The 20,564-nt window shown below is 41.3% G+C and overlaps 1 protein-coding gene across 3 annotated transcripts in view; it reads right to left on the bottom strand.

Annotated features, from left to right (window-relative positions):
• Window positions 1–3,746: 3,746 nt before the first annotated feature.
• The window catches only part of SLIT2 (slit guidance ligand 2), a 317,811-nt gene continuing 300,993 nt past the window's right edge, over window positions 3,747–20,564 (bottom strand). For all 3 annotated transcript variants that reach the window (XM_063135275.1, XM_063135274.1, XM_063135273.1), the window contains 7 exons: window positions 20,152–20,289; window positions 19,821–20,061; window positions 17,843–17,973; window positions 12,317–12,471; window positions 10,203–10,491; window positions 6,805–7,016; window positions 3,747–5,647 (listed from right to left, as the gene is read on the bottom strand). In XM_063135275.1, the coding sequence (XP_062991345.1) occupies window positions 5,406–5,647; window positions 6,805–7,016; window positions 10,203–10,491; window positions 12,317–12,471; window positions 17,843–17,973; window positions 19,821–20,061; window positions 20,152–20,289 (1,408 nt within the window). In that variant the 3' untranslated portion in view covers window positions 3,747–5,405. The remainder of the gene's footprint in view (window positions 5,648–6,804; window positions 7,017–10,202; window positions 10,492–12,316; window positions 12,472–17,842; window positions 17,974–19,820; window positions 20,062–20,151; window positions 20,290–20,564) is intronic.

Consider the following 20,564-nt stretch of genomic DNA (forward strand, 5'->3'; position numbering starts at 1 on the left):
CCGGACGTCGTTTTGGGAGTTTTGGGGTTAATAGTGATATAATATTGGTATGGTTTTAGTCCTAAAATATTGTTCTCAAGTGTTGCTAACACATGCCACTCTTTTTGGTATGGTTTTTTAATATAATGGGGCTGTTCCGGCCTGTTCCATTCTGTTCCGGCTTTTACACCGTCCCATATATGTTTAAACAGAAAGACGTCCTACAGCTCCCAGCATTCCCTAGCCAGTTGAGTGGCAGTCATAGGACTTTTTTTTTCCCTGTCTGCACTGTAAACAACATTGCTTGCATCAAATCTGCCTGCCAGGTTTTCTCTTTGCTGAGGCTGGTGAGTGGTACACCAAGGCCCTGGAGAAAAGGACATGAGACAGCCAACAGCTGTATTTACCAGGTGAGTGGGTGGGTGGGTTTGTTTGAGTGAATGTGGGGTATATATATGGGGGGATAATAGCATGCATGTGTGAGGGATATAATGAGGTTTATATGGATGGGAGACTTGTCTCTTTTCTTGAGTGATCTGCTGTACATTGACTTTGAGTTTTCTGCCACAGATTCCCTTGATTTTACATTCTGTGGTTTGCCACACTTTTGAGTGATTTGCTTTGCATGGGGTTTTTGGTTTCTCAGCCATTGATTTACAGATTGTCCTTTGTATTGGAGTGTCTCAACCTCAGTGCTTCCTATCTGTAAAATAAGTGTTTTCTAGAATGTCTTCTAAATATTTAATTCTCAATATGGTGTGTGTGTGTGTGTGTGTGTGTGTGTGTGAGAGAGAGAGAGAGAGAGAGAGAGAGAGAGAGAGAGAGAGAGAGAGAGAGAGAATGAAATGTAGTTTGATATGAAAGCTGGGCTCACCTGCTCTAATTGTACTTCCAATTCTTGCTTTGTGCTCGTGACATCATTGGAAATCTGGAGTGTGTTAAATGTTAATGTTTCTTGTCTAGGTAGCATGTTTGGATGGGTTGCTGCATATACCATTTTCTGTACAGACTAACCTTTGGATCTGTGGAGTCCAACTCGAGCATCAGAATGTCTTTTTTTTAGGATGTGGCAAGTTCCCATATAGCTATCAAAATGCCTTGAATTCAAATTTTAGTGCCTACTCTAGCTCTTCTAACATAGGGACAGAATGGTTAGGGGCTTCTCATATTTCAGGGGAATGGACTAGTGTGACCTGCGTGTGTGTGCACACATGTGCGTGTGTGTTTAAATCTCCTACATATAAACAAAAAGGTCACAAAGACACTATAAATCTCTAGTATTGTCACCTTCTAAAGGAAACTGATGTTTAAAAACGTGATCCTTCCCAGTGCAAAACAACCCAGAAATACATTGTTTGTTGCATTTCCACCCTTCACTTGCTAAATAAATGCTATATCTTAATATGGTTTTAGCGGATAGATTTGAATTTGATAAACCAAATATTTTTTCAGCAAAAGTACTTTCACTACACTTTGAGGAAAGGGACGGTGTGCTCTCTTTTTAAAATTGTGTGACGTACCTGGTTAAACAGTAAGGTTTAAATGATCATGCTCCAACAGGCTACCACAGCTATCCCTCTGGAAATTCTTACAGAAAACCTCTGATTTGAATTAGGGTAATTTTCTACGTTAAGAGCTGAAGCATCTGTGTTGCATGAGAAACTCCCAGGTTCGATGCCCAGCCCTTCCAGATAGCGATAGATAGATGTACTGCATATTTATTCTGCTTTTCCAGCAATTGTTGTTGCCCAAAGCATCTCACATCAATGAAAAAGAGAGACAGAGACCCTGCCATCAGGCTTACAAATTAAAATGTCAAAAAGTACAGGCAGAGGAAAGTGGAGGGAAATGGAAGAGGAGGGTGATCAGCGCATCAAGGCCCACAACGTGGTGGTCAGCTACAAGTGAGCATCCAAACACCGTTTGGGCCAGGCTGATCTTCCTTTGCTGGTGTTCTTGCTTGAATAGCAATTGTGGCTCTTGTTCCTTTAGATGAAGGGTGGGACAAGCACATTCTTTCTCCTTACTTCTGCTGTTTCAGGGCCACTGTGAATTGGAGCGGAGTGTCCTTTCTGGCAGGGAGGTGGAGCTGCTTCTCTGGCTGATGAATGGGCCAGGCTGGTCTCCCACTTGACTTGTTGTTATTCTTGGGGCCAATCTACACCAACCAGGATATAACACTTTTAAAACGGTATGAAAACTGTATATGTAATGTGTCCTGGGCTTGAACGGTAGTCATAACCATTATAAACCGTTATAAACAGTAGTATAGATCCTGCCTTGGTAAGCAGGGGGGGTATACAAACTCCCAGTAGCCCTAGGTCCCCTGGTTGATGACACAAACCAGAGTAATGTACTTCCCTTCTGCTCTCCAGTCCTGGGGCGAGGGCGTTGCTAGACCTACCTGAAAGTCCGGTTGGGAGGAGGGGCGAGCCCACGCTGCAGCTAGCGTGGGCTGTCGCCCCAGTCTACATGTCAGATGCGACGGGGCTTTAGGAAAGCCCTGTCGCGTCTGTCATTTTTCTGGTCTTAAAGGGCCGGGTGCGCAGGAGCGCACCAGTGACCAAGGTAAGTTTGTTTGTTTGTTTTAAAACAGGGTTCCCTGCTCCCCCTACCCCCGCTCCCCCCATCTCTCCCCCGGCTCCAATCTCCCCCATCTCTCTCCCTCGCTCCGATCTCTCCCCCCCCGATCTCTCCACCCCGGCTCCGATGGGCCCAGCACTCCTGTGGAGCGCTGCGCCCCATGTGCGGCTTCTCCTGGCTATGTGTGAGTAAGCCGCGTAGCTGGGAAAAGCTGCAGAATGGGCTAGGCCTTCTGCAGTCTTGGGCTCAGCCCGGGACTGCGGAAATACTGGGCTACAAGCGGAGCCCGTTACCCCAGGCCAAGGGAGGGTTGACCCCTGCCTGACCCCTGCCTGACCCCGGGATCCCCTGTGCGTCATCTGGACGCACAAGGGCGAACCCCGGTGTCAGCCCGGGCGAACCCGTGGTCTAGCAACAGCCTCAGATAGGCCTGGGAAAAAAACCTGTCTGTGAAACCCTAAGAGAACTACTGCTAGTCAGTGTAGACAAGTGCCTTATACGGAGACAGATCCATCTAGCCCCAGTAGTGGCAGAAACTGGCAGCAGCTTAAGAGAGCAGTCTTTACCAGGCCTGCTTCCTGAGATCCTTTGGTACCTGGAGATGCCAAGGCTGGAACCAGGGGCATTTTGCATGGAAAGAATGAATACTGCCATTGACCTATGGTTTTCTCCCCTAACTACCTGCCCATATTACATTTTTGGACACTGAAGTGACTTTGGGGAGCACTCTTATGCTGGAGAACAATAACTTGAGAAATAAGCCTTTGCATCCATCCTTCCAATACGAAGACATTGTCTTTTACATATTACAACATCCATGAAGTTCTCTGTGTTGCGCAATATGCATTATCTACCAATTTTTGTACATATAGAATTAAAATGCAGCATAATGCTTGCCGTTCCCTCTCAACAGAAATTTTGGCTAATGTTCAGTAGCGCTACTTTATTCCTTTGGTGATACCACTGGTGAGCAGTACCAAAGTTGCAATATGTCCATGAAAATTCTTCCTTTAGTTGTTTAGCAACATACATCCTGGATGAGTTTTTATTATAATCATTTGCCAAATTTCCTTTAAAAAAAAAAAAAAAGAGAGAGAGAGCTAAAGACGTTTAATTAAAGGATGTTGAGCAAGTAAAACTTGTTAGAAGAATACAAGTAAGAGATGGCGCTGAAGTAAGTACCTGTTTAATTTACAAACATCAGTAAAGGTACTGATATCAGTCCAAATAAGACAAAGCAACACTGTATTACACATGTACATCTAAATTTTCTTTTTTAAAAAATTGAAAAAACCCTTTTTATAGGGTACCCCGAGATTTACTGAAAAAAGAACACAACCCACTATGAATAATCATTACCAATTCTATGTTGTGATTTAGCAGCAACATGTTAACAAAGGGAAACATTAGGGCAAGTAACGCAGTTTTAATATTTGGGGAAAGTCACAGTTCTTGGCAACACAGCCTCTCTTTAATTTTAAAGGCAAGGAACTCCAAGGGAATATTAGTTTGTAAAGGTCTACTTTCTAGTGTCATTTTCTACACATCATTTCATTTTCTGTAAAGTAATATATAGTTAGGGAGTGATCACTTCTCTACACTTGCCATCTACTGTAAAGACATTTTTCCTCACACATTAAAAGGACTTGAGATGTCACAATAATTTTCTACAATGAAAACTACAATCTGTTGCTGCTACCAGCATCCCATTTCTTCAATGACAGCAGATGATAGGTTACTAAGGAAAACAAATTAACCCAGACCAAATCTATTTACCCCATGAGAACATGCTATGTTAGTCCTATTGCAAATATCCTGATTTTAAGTCCTTTTTTAAAAAAAAACAACAACAACAGGAAATACAAAAATATCAGGACAAATATAAATTAATATATATTAAAGCATTGAAAAACAGTAAAAGGGGTGGCCTAAATGTTAAGTACAGTGTACTTTGATACAATAAATATTTCTCAATAAACTGAATACTGTATAGAGCTGTTCAGAACTCATAGAAACAAAACTCCATATTATACCTAATTTTCCCAACAATAATCTATTTTTTTTATCATCCTCTTAACATTTATATTACAAAAAAAAATTAATACTGGAAGAGGGTAGATAAATGCTTGATTTCTTTTTCTTTCTTTCTTTCTTTCTGCTAACATGCCAACGTAAAAGAATACATCAGGAGATTTTAAGGGTATGGAGTGTCCTCTTCTGTTTGTGAGGCAAGAGCCCTCATTTCCCAACTTCATCATGTATGTCATACAAAATGGACCACATATTTGTTAAACTTTCCGGAATGGATTCTTTTTATCCAACACTCTTCCTTCCATGCCCTACAAGAGACTGATATGATCGTGTCAAGAGAGTAAAACCCAACCCAAAACTTACTGTTAAAGTAGGTTTTTTTTTTTTTTTAAAAAAAAGTCTCTTATTTTGATTGATTTTTCCCCATCAATAAGATGGTAGGATTGAAAGTCACTTGAGCAGAGTGCCTGTATATCTTCAGCATGTTATAAAGAATGGTTGATGTTAAAAGTAGTTAAGTTTCCCCATCACTGTCTGTTGAAAAGTTACCAGGTCTTTATTTTATTCATTTTTCCTTCAGATGTCCTCTTGATTACAAGAAGTCTCAGCTCAAGCACTTGATTATTATTTTTTTGCTGCAGTTGAAGAAAAAAGTCTTTATTCTCATAATAAAAATAAGTCTGTTCTGTATTTTACAATATATTTCAAATATTTCCACTATGAAGCATTAATTAGTCCAGGACATGGTCAATAAGTATACAACATTTTTTTAAAAAAAAACAACAACAACAAGCAGGGCACATGGGACACGTTTAGGAGGGGCACTTTGTACAGCCACACTTCACCACCTTCTCAACCTCGTCCACAAAAGAGGACCCATCAGTGCATTCAAAAGAATATTTCCGCCTCTTGCTCCTCAACGGCCCGCAGCACGGCCCACTTGTGCAGCCTCCTCTGCATTCTAGTCTCGATACCTTCTTGGTCGTCTGGCACGCGGCGTAACCTTGCTGCTTTTGGAAGTAATCTCTGATTCGTTCCCCTCGACAAGAGATTTCTGTAACATGAAAAAAGAACATCGACCAAATGACACACCGTGTAATGATATCAACCTTAAAATGGTGTCAATGAACAGGATAAAATGCTTCTAAATATAGTTTCTGTTTTACGTTTCTTTTAACTTAGAAAATAACGGTTTTGATATACAGGATTACAATTGGATTGCAATTCCAGAGTGGCTTATTTTCAGTGATGATTTATATCTAAAGCATAAATACACTACTATTACAATGACAAGAAAATTGGAAATTTAAATCTTTTTCTTTATTACAAAAATACACATCATCTATTCTTAACAGGATAGCCAGCTGGTTTCTTTTTCTGTTGGGAAGTGCTTGAGACAGCATGCAATTTCATTTATTAGACCTTGAGTTAAATATTATTCAATCTGTTATTTAATAGAAGCTACATTCCACTAACTTCATAAATTGCTGAGGCATAAAATCAGTTTAAACAGGAGACATCTGGTTTAAAAGCTCAGCCTCCATATTCTATTCTAGTCACATTGATGCAAAGTACAAAATAAATAAATGTCAGCTCAAGAAAGAAAGAGATGGTGCAAGCAAGGGAGGGGGGGAAAGAAAAGACAGGAGTAGTGAAAGAGCCTTGATAGACAAGGAGAGAAAAGAACAAGACAGTGGAGAGAAAAAAGTCATCCTGTTTTCATCCATCTCACCTGTATAATTCGCTGTGATAAATCAGTTGAAGATGAGAGGTCAAAAGTAGAGTTTGTGATAAAACTAGGAGCAGAATCATTGGATTTGGCTTCGCAGTTGCAGAAGGCAGAGAAACAATAAATACAGAAAGATATAGCAGGTAAAAGGTGGCAGTTTAAATATAGCAAAAAGTTGCTTCTGAATAAAGAAAAAAATACGTTTGCACAGCAAAATCTTTGTAGGGGGGGAAAAATCTTCCGGGTATTAATATTAAATTCAAGAACCATTTTTAAAAAATATTTTTCAAAATCCTTAAAGTTTATTTTGTTTTTTTTAAAAAATCATTGATATAAATGCTGTATAGTTTGTAGGGGATAACAGGGAAAGGAATTTAAAAGATCCCAAACAAAAATGTACGGTGTGCGTGCACAATTACATTTTTTTATATGTTTTGACATTTTTCCCTCTTACATGAAATGATAACCTGTTGTGTATTTACCTTTATCGCAGCTGTCCCCAGTGTATCCGCTGCTGCATTCGCAATACGGTTTCCCAAGGCCTGAAAGCCTGCATTTACCATGTTTACATCTGATGGACTGGCAGGGGTTAAACAGTTCTTCATCTTCATCACAGAGGACTCCCCCATGTCCCTGCAGGCATTTACAACTGTATGAAAACGCATTGATTGGCAAGCAGGTACCATGCACACATCTACAGGGGGAGACAAGCCCAAGAGAATAAAAATAAATTATTCATCCAACCTAAGGCTAAGCGACATTAACTATAAATGCTTTGGACTGTACTCAAAAAGGAAATTGCTTATAGTTCCCCCCCCCTTTCTTTTTGGATTGCACTTTTTCAAGTAAGACATGCTGAAGCAGTTTGTATTAGACTAATTGGTATGCAAGGTTAGTGCAAGGATGAAGAAGCACAAAGGCCATTATTTTGTTAGTGCTGGAATACTGCCACTGTAGATGTGTTATGGAAGACCTGAACAGGGTGTCACAGCTACCAGATTCTGCATTCCTCAAGCAACCAGGGCTTTTGCATTTGTGTGTGTGTGAAACACTGGTGGGGGAGCAAGGAATGCAAAATCTGGCTGAAAATTACTCAAATTGAAAGAGTTGTTAAAGTTTAACAAGGAAAAAAGAAGAAGAAGAAGAACCGCTTACCTGTAAAATGTTCATTCTCCCCCTCCCCCACAAAAACTTTCATAAGGAAAAAATATGTTCATCAGGAAATGGCAACTCGTTTTGTACCCTTATGGATGCAAGAGCAAGAAGAACTGCCCTAGGTTTTGGCATTCGTTTGTAACATGGTCTAGAACGCCCACCTCTCTTTTAAATGAATCTCTTCTACGTTATGACGTATCTCACAGTAAAAAGGGGCTTTGAATCAAAGTGATTGTGCTATGGACCGCAGACGCTCTGCATGTCTATATCAGGCGATATCCCAGGGATCGTCCCACATGACACAGGGGACCCTGGGAGTAGCGAGGGACGATCCTTCCATTTCCCTGGGATACCGCCATACCCTTTTTTCCTCGGTTTTACCCACGGTCCTGGGACGATCCTGTGGCCGGCTGTCCCGGCTTCTTCTCTCTTCCCCATGAGTAGCAGGAGTCATCTGAGGGAAGGAGTTGGGACGGGAAGAGTCCAGGGCCATTGGGGGTGGGGTGGGGGTTGGCCTTTTTAAAAAACTTTTGCGCTGGAGTGCAGGTGCACTCCAGGTCTTGTCTTTTTTTTAAAAAAGGCAGCTGCGACGTCCTCCTTCCTTCCTGGACATCAGCACCGCATGTGAACGCAGGGGGAGGATCTCACGATCAGCTTATCGCTATATCCTCCCCCCTCCCTCCCGGATCATCGGGAGGTGTAGACACGCCCACTGTAAAGTAAACCTAATGATTGCATTCTAATATGAAGGACAGGTATACCCTGAGAAAGCTCTTTTGAACTTTGACCAAAGACAAGGTGAGATTTAAATTCAAAACCAAACTAAAAACTTAAGGGTAGAAAAAAGGATGTCATTTACTTCCTTTATTGTCATTGACTTAATTATGACCTTCATAAGACAGACCCTTTACATTCAACTTTCAAAGTTGACCAGGAGAAGAAAAAAGACAGCCAATAGATGGCTGTAATGGATTAAGGAAGCTGGAATACACAAAGGTAGGAATAATGCAGAGTGTTGGTTGCTCATTGTTTCCCAGCAAACAGCTGGCAGAAGTAGACTAAAATATAAACCCAAGACCCAGCCCTAACTACACTACTGACCCCAGCTTGTTCTTTCCTTCATTATGCAAGAGAAACATAGCAGGTAGTAACATATCAAACAAATGTCTTCTCTTTTCTACTGGTTGCTTTATTTTTTTAAATGGAGACTTTCAAATGTTAATATTACTATTTGTTAATCCTCCCAAGCTAATAGGGTTGCTATGGACGTTGCAGCTATTTGATATGTTTCTAAAACTTTGTTTGCAAACTTGAAACACTTCATAGCCCATGGATTCCACAGTTACCCTGTAGTGTTCCATATCTCCCCTTCCCCCTTTTCAGTTTATATATAGTATGTTTAAGCTACTATCAGGAGTCCAATTTATCCCTATGGAAACGAACAGAAAAGTGAAGCTACCAAACACCTAAGCTAGAGTCCTTTCGATCCACAGAAATTTATCAAACTAGGATATAGAATATGGAAAATAACTTCACATTTTGCCAGTGTAATAAATTTCCCTTTTTTTGGTGTGGTTATACCACTTCAAGAGCACAGGGGTAGATTTTTGGATTTTTAATTTTTTTTCCTCCCAGTTGAATTTTAAGATGCCTTTTTTAAATAATGTGCTGCTTCTAATAATGTATTAGTTTTAAATGTTTTAATTAGTTATATATATTTTATGGTGTTTTCATCGAATCATAGAACAGCAGAGTTGGAAGGGGCCTACAAGGCCATCGAGTCCAACCCCCTGCTCAATGCAGGAATCCACCCTAAAGCATCCCTGGCAGATGGTCAGATGTTGTACCCTGCCTCGATCCAGAGGGAGAGGTGGGTAACAAATAAAATTATTATTATTATTATTATTATTATTATTATTATTATTATTATTGCATTAAAGGGGTCAAATTGACACCAAGAATGAATTTTATCCTAGGGGGTTAATTCTGCTCCAGGTTAGCTTTATCTTAAGGGAGTTAACGCTCTCGTAGAGCAAGCTTGCAACACTGATTCTTATTTATAATGTTCTATTCAACCTCCACCAGCACCGCCGCTTTATTAGGCTGTTGGGGTATATTGAACCATTCGCATTATTTACTATGAGCCCAGAATTTCACCCAGGCATTTTTTCAGTTTGTTTTGCTCTCTATTCTTTTGTGAGCCTATCCTACTATTTCATCGATGCATCTCTTATGTTTCTACTCTACGGCTTCCTGATACCCGAATAAGAAATTTGTTAACTTTGTATGGCCCAACGTACCCTAACAGTTTTTGTATCAGAATACATTTTGGGAATGTGATATTATTATTATTATCATTATTTATTTATTTATTTATTTATCATTATTATATTATTTATCAATGTACATGGTGCTGTACAGAGTAAAACAATAAAATAGCAAAACCCTGCCGCATAGGCTTACATTCTAATAAAATCATAAAACAATAAGGGGAAGAGAATGCACCAAACAGGCACAGGGTAGAGTAAAATAGCAATTAAACCTATTTTAGTTTTAAACTGGAGTAAATTTTAAATAAACCATTAACTTTATTTTTAGTTAGGACGTTGAAGGGGTCCATTAGATTATTAATATTGGAAAAAGAAATGGTGTGATAGTTAAAACCTGTCATAATGCTCATATGTAAATGCTCAACATTAGAAAATAGTGTTCAACAAGGACTTACTTGTTTCCTAGACAAGGATCGTTGGCTTGCTGATCACACAGAGAGCCAGTCCATCCTCCATCACACTCGCAGGTGAAGCCTGACTGGCTCGTGGCAAGGCAGGCTCCATGGACGCACACCTTCTTATGACAGGGTTCACAGCCTGGGAGGATTCCAACTTGTAGTGGAACATTCCTAAAGTCTTGGAGTTCACTATTGATATACAAATTACGAATGCAGCCATGGAAACTGGTGCCATTGTGCCCTGGGGTTTGGCGCAGCGCGGCAACGTTGTTCTTCATAGGCATGCCTAGAAATCAAGCCACCCATTCGTTACTTGAAATGAGTTACCGTCACTGTGTTTATTATTAACTCACATGTATATACCACTTTCCACAGAGGTGTCAAAGTGTGAACTTAAAACATATCAAAACAGCAATAAGGTATAATAATAACAATGTTAATCAGCAATAAAAAAACACATTCTACTGTGTGCTATGTACCATACTTGGTGGGGGTCACATTTAATGTTGTTGAGATGGGTCTTAAGAAGACATCATAGAATCATAGAATGGCAGAGTTGGAAGGGGCCTACTAGGCCATCGAGTCCAACCCCCTGCTCAATGCAGGGATCCACCCTAAAGCATTCCTGACAGGTGGTTGTCCAGCTGCCTCTTGAATGGCTCTAGTGCGGGAGAGCCCACAACCTCCTTAGGTAACTGATTCCATTGTCGTACTGCTCTAACAGTCAGGAAGAGGCAGCTGGACAGCCATCTGTCAGGGATGCTTTAGGGTGGATTCCTGCATTAAGCAGGGGGTTGGACTCGATGGCCTTGTAGGCCCCTTCCAACTCTGCTATTCTATGATTGTAATGTGGGAAAGCTCACAACCTTCCTAGGTAACTTCAACAACAGAACTCTGGGGGGGTGGGGGTGTCCTCTAATGACAGGTGGTAAAACTTTCCAGAGGGTGGGTGCTGGAACACTAAATGTTCTGCAGCAACTGCTCCTGACTTGAACCTCAGGAGCACGTAGCACCCTCACAAATTCCTCCTACAGAGGCTTGCAGAGATCCAGCGAGGCCATAAGGGGTGAGGTGATCCCTAAGGTAACCTTTCTAAATTGTGTAGAGCTTTATATGTTAATCATAACATCTTACACTTAACTTACTGGCAGCCTCTGCAGTTGGTTTTTGTTTTTTTAGCAAGGTTGTAATTTGCTATTGGAAAGAGGTTCTAGTTAACAGTCTTGCCACGGCAGCTTCTGGACCAAGCCCAAGCATAGGCCCACATAGAATGCATTACAATAATCCAATCTTGAGGACACCAATGCCTGAACCACCGCAGCTAAGCTGAAGACCACTGTCACCTATTAAAATAGCCATTGTGGTGTAGTGGTTAGAGCGTTGGACTGGGACTCGGGAGATAAAGTCTCTAGTCCCCCCACCATGAAGCCCCCTAAGTGATTTTGGGCCAGTCATTGACTCTCAGCCTAACCTACCTCACAGGTTTGTCATGAAGAGGAGGAGGAGGAGGACCATGTAAACCACAACATAATTGTAATAATGAATAAATATACTATAAGTAACTGTGATAAGCTATGGAACATATCACAATTAGCACAGGTTTTTTTTAATAGAATGAATAGTGTATTGCTATCAAATCAACAGAAGTTAATACAATAAAACTGTTAAAAGGTGATACAAGAAGTGAATACATGATAAGAACACAAATTAAAACACTGAAGAGACCAAAGGGAGTTCTTCTTAATTTGTATTGAGGATAAAAATAAATTAAACTGCACTTTCAGTAATATAGTGTCATCCCTTAATCAGAAAGATACCAGAGTTTTAGCGGGTCTTCTGGATAAAGTTAAGTAAAGGGATGATCAACTTCTCTCTGTGCTCCCTATTGCAGTATAAAAGAACATGGCCAACACACTAGTTCTCCAGTTCCACAAAGACAGTCATTTACTGAATGTCCACAAGTATATTTAGACAACGCAGCCCTGCAAAACTACTAAAATAATATTGTTTTCACTTTCACTTGGAGTATTAGCTGAAACATATGACCATTTACCTTTCCCGAAGATTCTTAAGCTATTCAAATCTACAGTATAAATAACTTGTTTTCTTACCTCCTACATAGAGTGGGGAGTCAAAATTCAAAGTGGATTGTTTAGATAAATTGGTGATGATCTTGGGACTTCCTCCATCAATAGATAAAGACAGAATCTGATCCATGGTCAGTAACTCAACTATGTGGAAGTTCCCATCATTGATTGTCTCAACACTGAAACAAGAATAAGGGTGATTTAACTTCTGAAATATTTAAGACATTGTACCGAGGTGTGTGTGTGTGCGTGCGCGTATTTTGTCCTATACAGTTGTGGGGCCAGATTTTTCCAGGCATTTAGCATTCCGAAAACTGCAAAACAAAAATTAAACCAGAACAATTCTCTAGGTGTGCATGGCCTTGTCAATGATCTTCAATCTGTCTCCAAATTGTCAATTGTCATCAGCTGTGTATTCCCTAGATGTTTAAGTATCATGAAATGTGGCATCCCAAAGGACTTCAGTTTCCCTGTTGATTTCAACATAATTACAGATGAGGAAATCAAGATATAATTAAAGTCACCAAAGCACATTATCTGTAGTCTTGAACGGTGAGGTCTTACTATTTAAAGGCATATACCAATGCCAGATTGACTTCATATGACAGACATATTACAGTATAGACATTTACCCAGAAACCAATAACATCCTCCTTGGTTTGCATGTTCCTCTGCCAAACACATTTAGATCATAATCCTTTCTTACCTGTGGACTGCATTTAATCTCAATGGTGGCCTAGTTCAGGTGATAGTTCGGGTACCTAACGTACTTCCCTGCCAGATCTTGCCCTGTCCCTCCCAACTATCACAGAGATGATGAAAGTAGCAACAGAGTGGAATAAAGGGTAAGCACCCCACAAATTCTGGGAAATCATCAGGTGCATCAAGACCAAACACGTGTATTTTGCGCCTCTTCTCTGGAGCCAGTTGCACCAATGGAAGCTTCCCTTCTGGGATGAACAGCAACTTGGAGGGCAAGGGCAGTTTTCATTGGGACTGTAGCATTGGGGAATTACCCCCCCCCCATGAAAATCATGGGGCTTATCTTGTTTTCTCCCTCCCCCCTCACAGCTCCTTTTACCATATTTCTTCGATTCTAAGACGCACCCCATTTTTAGAGCTGTTTATTTAGGGGAAAAAGTGCATCTTAGAATTGAAGAAATACGGTAAAATTTAAAAGCTAGCCACACTAATTGAAATCACACAATGACCATCATGTCTAGTTTGGCTCTAAGATATCTGTTGTTGTAATCATGCCATTTATTTGGCTAGTCAGAATAGCTTGCATCTTTGCTTCTCTTTAGCCCAGAGGTGGACAAGGGCTGCAGAGGGATTAGTCAGGAGCCATTTATGCACATAAACACCCCCCCCCCCACACACGTAAGTACACCCCCTCCACATATGCATACATACCCACTTGCACGTATCATGCACACTCCTCCTCCCAAATCCTACTACTTGCTTTTCTCCTGTGTCTCACCATTGGCAGACTCGCTCTCAGGAGCAGGGCGCCCTGATGGTCCCCCGCTACAAATTGGAATGTGCCGGGGCCAAGGCTTTTTCAGTGGCTGGCCCCCGGTTATGGAATAATGTGCCCCTGGAGATTAGACAGGCTCCCACTCTCAATTCTTTTAAACGCCTTTGTAACGCGTTTTTATTTTCACAAGAGTTTGGGGAGGGGGTGGTTTAAATTGGGGTTGAGGGACTTTAATGGATTGAGGATGAGGGTTAATGGAATTGTCTTAATGTGGGTTGAGGGTTTTAATGAAATTGTTTTATATGTGATTGTAAAGCGACACGATGCCAGTAATGGTGAAGTGGCGCTATAAAAATGTTTTAAATTTAAATAAATAAATACATAAATAAGATTGCTGGGGTTTTGGGGGAAGCTTTAACCTGCATATGGCCCACACCTGATTTAGCTCTTCTAATTCCACATATGTAATACCTATTCTACTACTCCCAACTGTATCAAATTTTCATATATGGGGAATACATGAAAGAAACAGAAAACATCCATGCTTGCAGAGCTATTCTAATCCTTGTGTTGATAATTCCCCTATTAATGGAGGCGAAAGGGAACACCCTTGCAAAAGTGAAGTGCCATGCTCACAAGAGAGCTAGTGAATTTTGGGTGATCTTGGCCTTTGGGAAGCCACCATCCCTCGGTGTCACCAGTACCTTAAAACTTTTGGAAAGCGTGTTTGGTATTCAAAGAACCCGGCACACAAATCCAAGCATAGAGAGGTACATTCCTTTTCCAATCGCAGGCCTCTGTGCTGGGCCAGAGGCTGCAGCTTCCTGTAGGATAAAAGCTGCAAAAGGAGAAGGGGTTCAGTGCTCACGTGGAAGTTTTCCAGTTGGTCCTTTGGATCCCAGCATTTCTATGGAAGACTGAAACAAGTAGGATAATATAGTGGAAGGAACTTTACATCCAACTTTCAAAGTTGACTAGGAGAAGAAAAAAGACAGCCAATAGATGGCTGTAATGGATTAAGGAAGCTGGAATACACAAAGGTAGAAATAATGCAGCGCTTTGATTGCTCATTGTTCTCCAGCAAATAGCTGGCAGAAGTAGACTAAAATATAAATCCAAGAGCAATACTCCCAGAGTCTTTCCAGTTTCTCAAATACAAGGCTCTAGTTTCAATCTCTTCTAGGTTTGTAAAGAAAAAGAAAAACCTATATATCTTAATTCCCCTTTGTGCTTTAATGTTTACGTCAATTCTTTTGTATACAGTAGTCCTGTTTTTATTCAGTGTGATTAAATGCGTGCATGTGGAAAATAATACATTGGTTGCACAAATTATGGTACTTTTTTTTAGAAATATAAACAAAGCATCATAAAGAGGCACAGAGCATTTTAAAGTGCTTTCTTAAAGGAATATTAAGTCTGCTTTATTTTATAGAAAATGCTGGATTTTACAGGGATAATTTTTCTTTGGAATTTATACACCTACTAACATCTTGATTTTTTAAAATAATATTTCTTAGCAAAGTGTTGCATTATTTCCCAGAGAATGATTATAGTTTTTCATTCCATTTCAGGTGAATTATTTGAAAATCCTTTTTTCCCCCCAAAGAAGCAGACAGCAACTTCTAAAATATCTGTAATAGTAGCTGAAATACTCGTCTCGAAGATAAATGTGTGATGGTGGAAAGGTGGCTCCAGGTCTTTCCCTCCCAACATCTTCCCCAGCCCAGCAGCGTGAGCAGATGTTGCATTTGAGTCCTTGATGATCCTCAGGAATTGGGGGGGGGGGGGGGGAAGAGAATGACTGAGGTATATGAATGAATATGGTAAATGCCTCCTGTCTGATCAGTTCTTCTCATGATGCAGCTTATGACTCACTGGCTGGGTTCACACAAAATGCTAAGCAATATTCAGTAGCTGAGTGTGGGTTGTAGTTGAATTGTGGGTTGTTTGTTGAATTGTGGGTTAGCGTGTTGTCTGAACCCAGGACATTTTCCACAGGGTAGCTTGCTAACCATGCAGTGTGGCCTGAACAATCCAACAACAGACCATGGGTTTGAGGCGCCGGGGGGGGGGGGGGCGCGGGATGAAGCCACACTGAATGGTTAATAAGCCACCCTGAGGAAAATTTCTTGGGTTTGGACAATACGCTAACCTACGTTTCAACGAACAACCCACAGTTCAACAACAACCCATGCTCAACCACTGAGTGTGGGTTAGTGTGTTGTGTGAACCTTGCCACTCTTCCCCTCCTTGCAAGAGGGGAAAGGACTGAATCCTTTGCTTGCACACTCCCATCTCTCTCACAGTTCACATTGTTCCAGCTACCAACTCTTGGGGCAAGCTGGGAGAACCTCTCCTTTGTTTGGCCTACTCATATCACGGCACTCTTCATCTAGCAATCAAACTGCTTCTGCGATTGCTGCAATATGAGCAAAGACTGTCCTGGCCAAACTAGCTCATGAGCAAGAGAGACTTTGCTTAATGGTATCTATCTCATGAATATGCATGCGTTCTCTTAAACCACCATTTAATCTGGTTAAAGGAAAAACTGAATTCAGAAGTGCTTCCTCAAAACAATAAGATATCGGCACACTACTTAGGTTCTAGGTCCGATTTCAGTATTCGGTGGCTTGGTAATTTGAAAGACGTCCAAGACAAGCTCACAGCTACAGGTGGCCTTTCACTGTTATTTATCAGCAAGGGATTGTAGAGGCTTGGAAGCCTGACAATCCCTTGATAGCAAAGGCTAATGGCTGCTATTTGCAGCCCGAGTGCTCCAGATTCAGGCTGCAAAAAGCAACTAGGCCCAGTGAGTGGGGAGGGGAGAGCAGGGAGGAAGAAAAACATGGCAGTGGGAAGGTGGGCGGGAGAAAGATCTAGCAGTGAGCGGGGCAAGTAGGGAGGGAGGCTGACGTGAGGGCAATGGCGGGTGCACGGGTGTATGCTCTTTTGCCACAGGTGTTGGCAGAGCTTGCACCAGCACTGAAGACAACCATCCTCAAGGCTCACCAGGGACTCCCCAAAGTCTCCCTGGGTGATGCTGAGCAAGCTGCCGCAAGCTGGCGAATAAATCAGGGCCTTGTAAAGCTTGCCTCATCACTGGAGTGGGCTTTTACAAATCTCACCTCTAAGCCTGGCTTAGGAGAATTTTGCTCGCATTTGAACTGCTGCACAACTGTGTGCGTGTAGAAATGGACTTCTGGTGATTTCCCCTCCACACATGGTTCATGTGATCCGGCCCGGTGATTCTAAGAGCATAGGTACTAAGTCCTGGGAAACGCTGAACTGTTCACACAGTGGTTTCTGGGTGTTGCCTTTTGTAGCATTTGATTTATCCTTAAGCACAAAGGTGGTTTTTGGCAGATAATGACATTTTTCACAGCTGAAACAGCCCTTCATGTTATGGCTGCTTTAACATGGTCCAGTATTAGTATTGCCTGAGTAGGTATGAGAACATTTATTGAAAGGTCCTAAACTCAGGACCTGGGGCCAGGTCTGGTCCACCTGTGGTCCATATTCAGCCCTCTGGGGTTCCCCAGAAGACCATGTTCCCTTCCCCTGGCGACATTATTATTATTATTATTATTATTATTATTATTTATTTATTTATATAGCACCATCAATGTACATGGTGCTGTACATCCTCTTTGCTACAACCATCGATCATATGGTGGTTTTCTGGCTTTTTTGCAGTCTTTCCCCCACTCTAAAAGGTTGAAATGCCTCTCCTAAGGCTTAGACACTGGCTGTAAGAGCTCTAAGCTACAATATACTGGCATTTTTAGGTCCGCCCCTTTTGCCTTGGCCCCACCCACCACTGGAATGCATCTCCCAAGAACTTCTCTGAAACTGAATCTGGCCCTCAGACTGAAAGAGGTTGCCCATCCCTGACTATAATTTTTTCCTATTATTGACCATTTCCCCTGGAAAGTACAGTGTCTTGTGAAATTTCAATCTCAAAAATTTGAAAGCTATATTTTGAAATAAAACATCCTGCTATTTAGAGGGGAAAAAATCAGGCACCTCAAATAATAGAATCTCTTTAAAATGTGGTTTATCATTTCTAGGCTCACCTGTAAATGGCAGATGCTGGATATGATCCTGAATCATAGCTGACTCTCACCCTTCCACGGTACAGTTCCACTGCTATATGATCCCTGTCACCTTTGTACAGCAGGATTCCACTGTCTTCATCTGTGGCAATCTTGTCACAAACCATTTGTTGTTAGAAGACAATGAAATTAAACGGCTTCACTGTAAAGCAAGCTATTCACTACAGCCAACCAATCACCCATAACATTTATTTATTTATATTTATTTATTACATTTATGTACCGCACCATAGCCAAAGCTCTCTGGTTGGTGTACAAAACAGTGAACATTAAAAACAAATAATCAAAAATTTAAAGGCATAAAAACAGCAATATCCATTTAAAACAATAATAAGTATTATTTCGTTTCTTAAAAAAATTGCATTGCTCAGCTCATAAAAATTCTTCTCACTATGTGACGATTAGTGAATTGCAGTTTTATGTGACAATTTCTCCAAACATTAGATAAGCCTTTGCCCTGCTTCAATGCAGTGCCAACCATGAGTGCCACTGTGCCAGGGCCACCATACAGATCTTGGGTTTGCCACAAAGTGGCTTCCTGAAAAGCATAACCCTTCCTCACATCCACTGCTTTTGTCCTGAACTTTCTTATTCAGCCAATTATCCCCCGTTGTTGTGGCAAACACAGTGAGCCAGTGAGGTGTAGTGGCTAAAGTGTTGGACTGGGAGTTGGGAGATCCGGGTTCTAGTCCCCACTCGGCCATGGAAACCCACTGGGTGATTTTGGGCCAGTCATGCACTCTCAGCCCAACCCACCTCACAGGGTTGTTGTTGCGAGGATAAAAATGGAGAGGAGGAGGAGGAGGAGGAGGAGGAGGAGGATTATGTACGCCGCCTTGGGTTCCTTGGAGGAAAAAAGGCGAGATATAAATGCAATGATAAATAATAATAAAAAAATTATTTGGGAAATCCAGCAGGGAAAAAAACAGCTAGGGTGAGGGAGTTGCTGGAGAAAAGCAGCTGTTGAGGAAAGGGTTAGACCACCACCCCTTGCCCCTTCTGCCCTGAATATGTTCTTCCTGCTTTAGGGTGGGACAGTGGTTGATCCATGTTTGTTGCCAAACATATGGTTTGGCCCTAAACACTGTATATGGTAAGTGACATGGAACATATGTCCTAAATTTGGCCTTCTCCTCGTCAGTTTAGACTTACACTATCTCTAGAAGCTGTTAATTACAGATTAGAAATCCACTCCATATACTTTTGGACACAGAGTCCAACATTTTTCTTCAGGAAGCCAACAGTCTACCACGGGGGTTAGAACTCGCAGCCATTATACCAAGCCTATATGTTTATGTTGTGGTGAATTCTTAACTTTGTAAACTGAAAACGTATTACCCACAAAGGTGGAAACAGTGTATACAGTCCGGAATCATCGTTTAATACTACATTTATGCGTTCTCCCTTGTTTATATTCTCTCATGTCTATGACATGTTTTTGTACTTGTTAATCACCAGTAACTTTGTTATATGTTTATTAAATGTTTGCCAAATGTCTATTGATATTTATTATATGACTGCTGACTTGGATAAATCATATTGAGGCTTTTGGTATGTGTACAACACGCTGGGCTTCCCAGACGTAGCGCACTTAACTTCAGGAGTGTTGGTGGATCCTTTCCCTTTCTTTTCATTCTTTCAGTGAGGGCTCCTCCTTATTTCTTTTTGTTTTTGCTAAACCAGGGGTAGGCAACATTTTGGACTACAGTTCCCACAATCCTAGACCATTGGCCTTGCTGACGAGGGTTAGTAGGAGTTGCGTTGCAGTCCAAAATATTGAGAGGGCACAGGTTGTCTAACCCTGACCCAAATGATGTCAGAATCATGATCAGGCTCATTTTAAAAAACCAACACTTTTTATTAGGGTACAGGAGAGATTCACACTAACTAGATATTTCATGATTAGCTTATTATAAAGCATGAAAATAAGCCACTTTACCTGGAGAGTGATATTGGTCTGAGGGCGACTCTTTGCCGAAGGAATTTGCAAGTAGGACTCTTTGTTCACAAAGTTTATGCTGACCAGCTTTTCACATCTATCACCCTGGTAACCTGACAAGCACTGACAGATGGGCTCATTGGCTTTGATGATGCACTGGGCTCCATTTTGACACTCATAGTTATCACATGGGCTGGTGCGAGGCAAGACCATTGGGGGAGAGAACTCACAGAACAGTCCACTAGATGCAAAGGGAGATACAATTACATCAAACACGTTTCTCTCACCCATGAGATAACAGATACTCTGTCATGTCCTAAATGGCTCTCACCTGTACCCTTCAGGGCATTTGCATGTGTAGCCATTCACTGCATCAGTACACTGTGCTCCATTTTTACATTTGTTGTCCTGGCAGTCATCATAGTCCATATCACAGTGTTCTCCTACGTAGCCAGGTGTGCAATTGCATCTATAGAATGGAAAAATACAAGGTAAATGCAATTCCTAACTCCTAAGCAGCAGGCTCAAGAAAGAGAGAAAAGATGGAATAATGGGCTCAAATTAAAGGAAGCCAGATTCCAGCTGGACATCAGGAAAAACTTCCTGACTGTTAGAGCAGTACGACAATGGAATCAGTTACCTAAGGAGGTTGTGGGCTCTCCCACCCTAGAGGCCTTCAAGAGGCAGCTGGACAACCATCTGTCAGGGATGCTTTAGAGTGGATTCCTGCATTGAGCAGGGGGT

Source organism: Elgaria multicarinata, chromosome 10 (genome assembly GCF_023053635.1).
Source record: "Elgaria multicarinata webbii isolate HBS135686 ecotype San Diego chromosome 10, rElgMul1.1.pri, whole genome shotgun sequence".
Classification (NCBI taxonomy): Eukaryota; Metazoa; Chordata; class Lepidosauria; order Squamata; family Anguidae; genus Elgaria; species Elgaria multicarinata.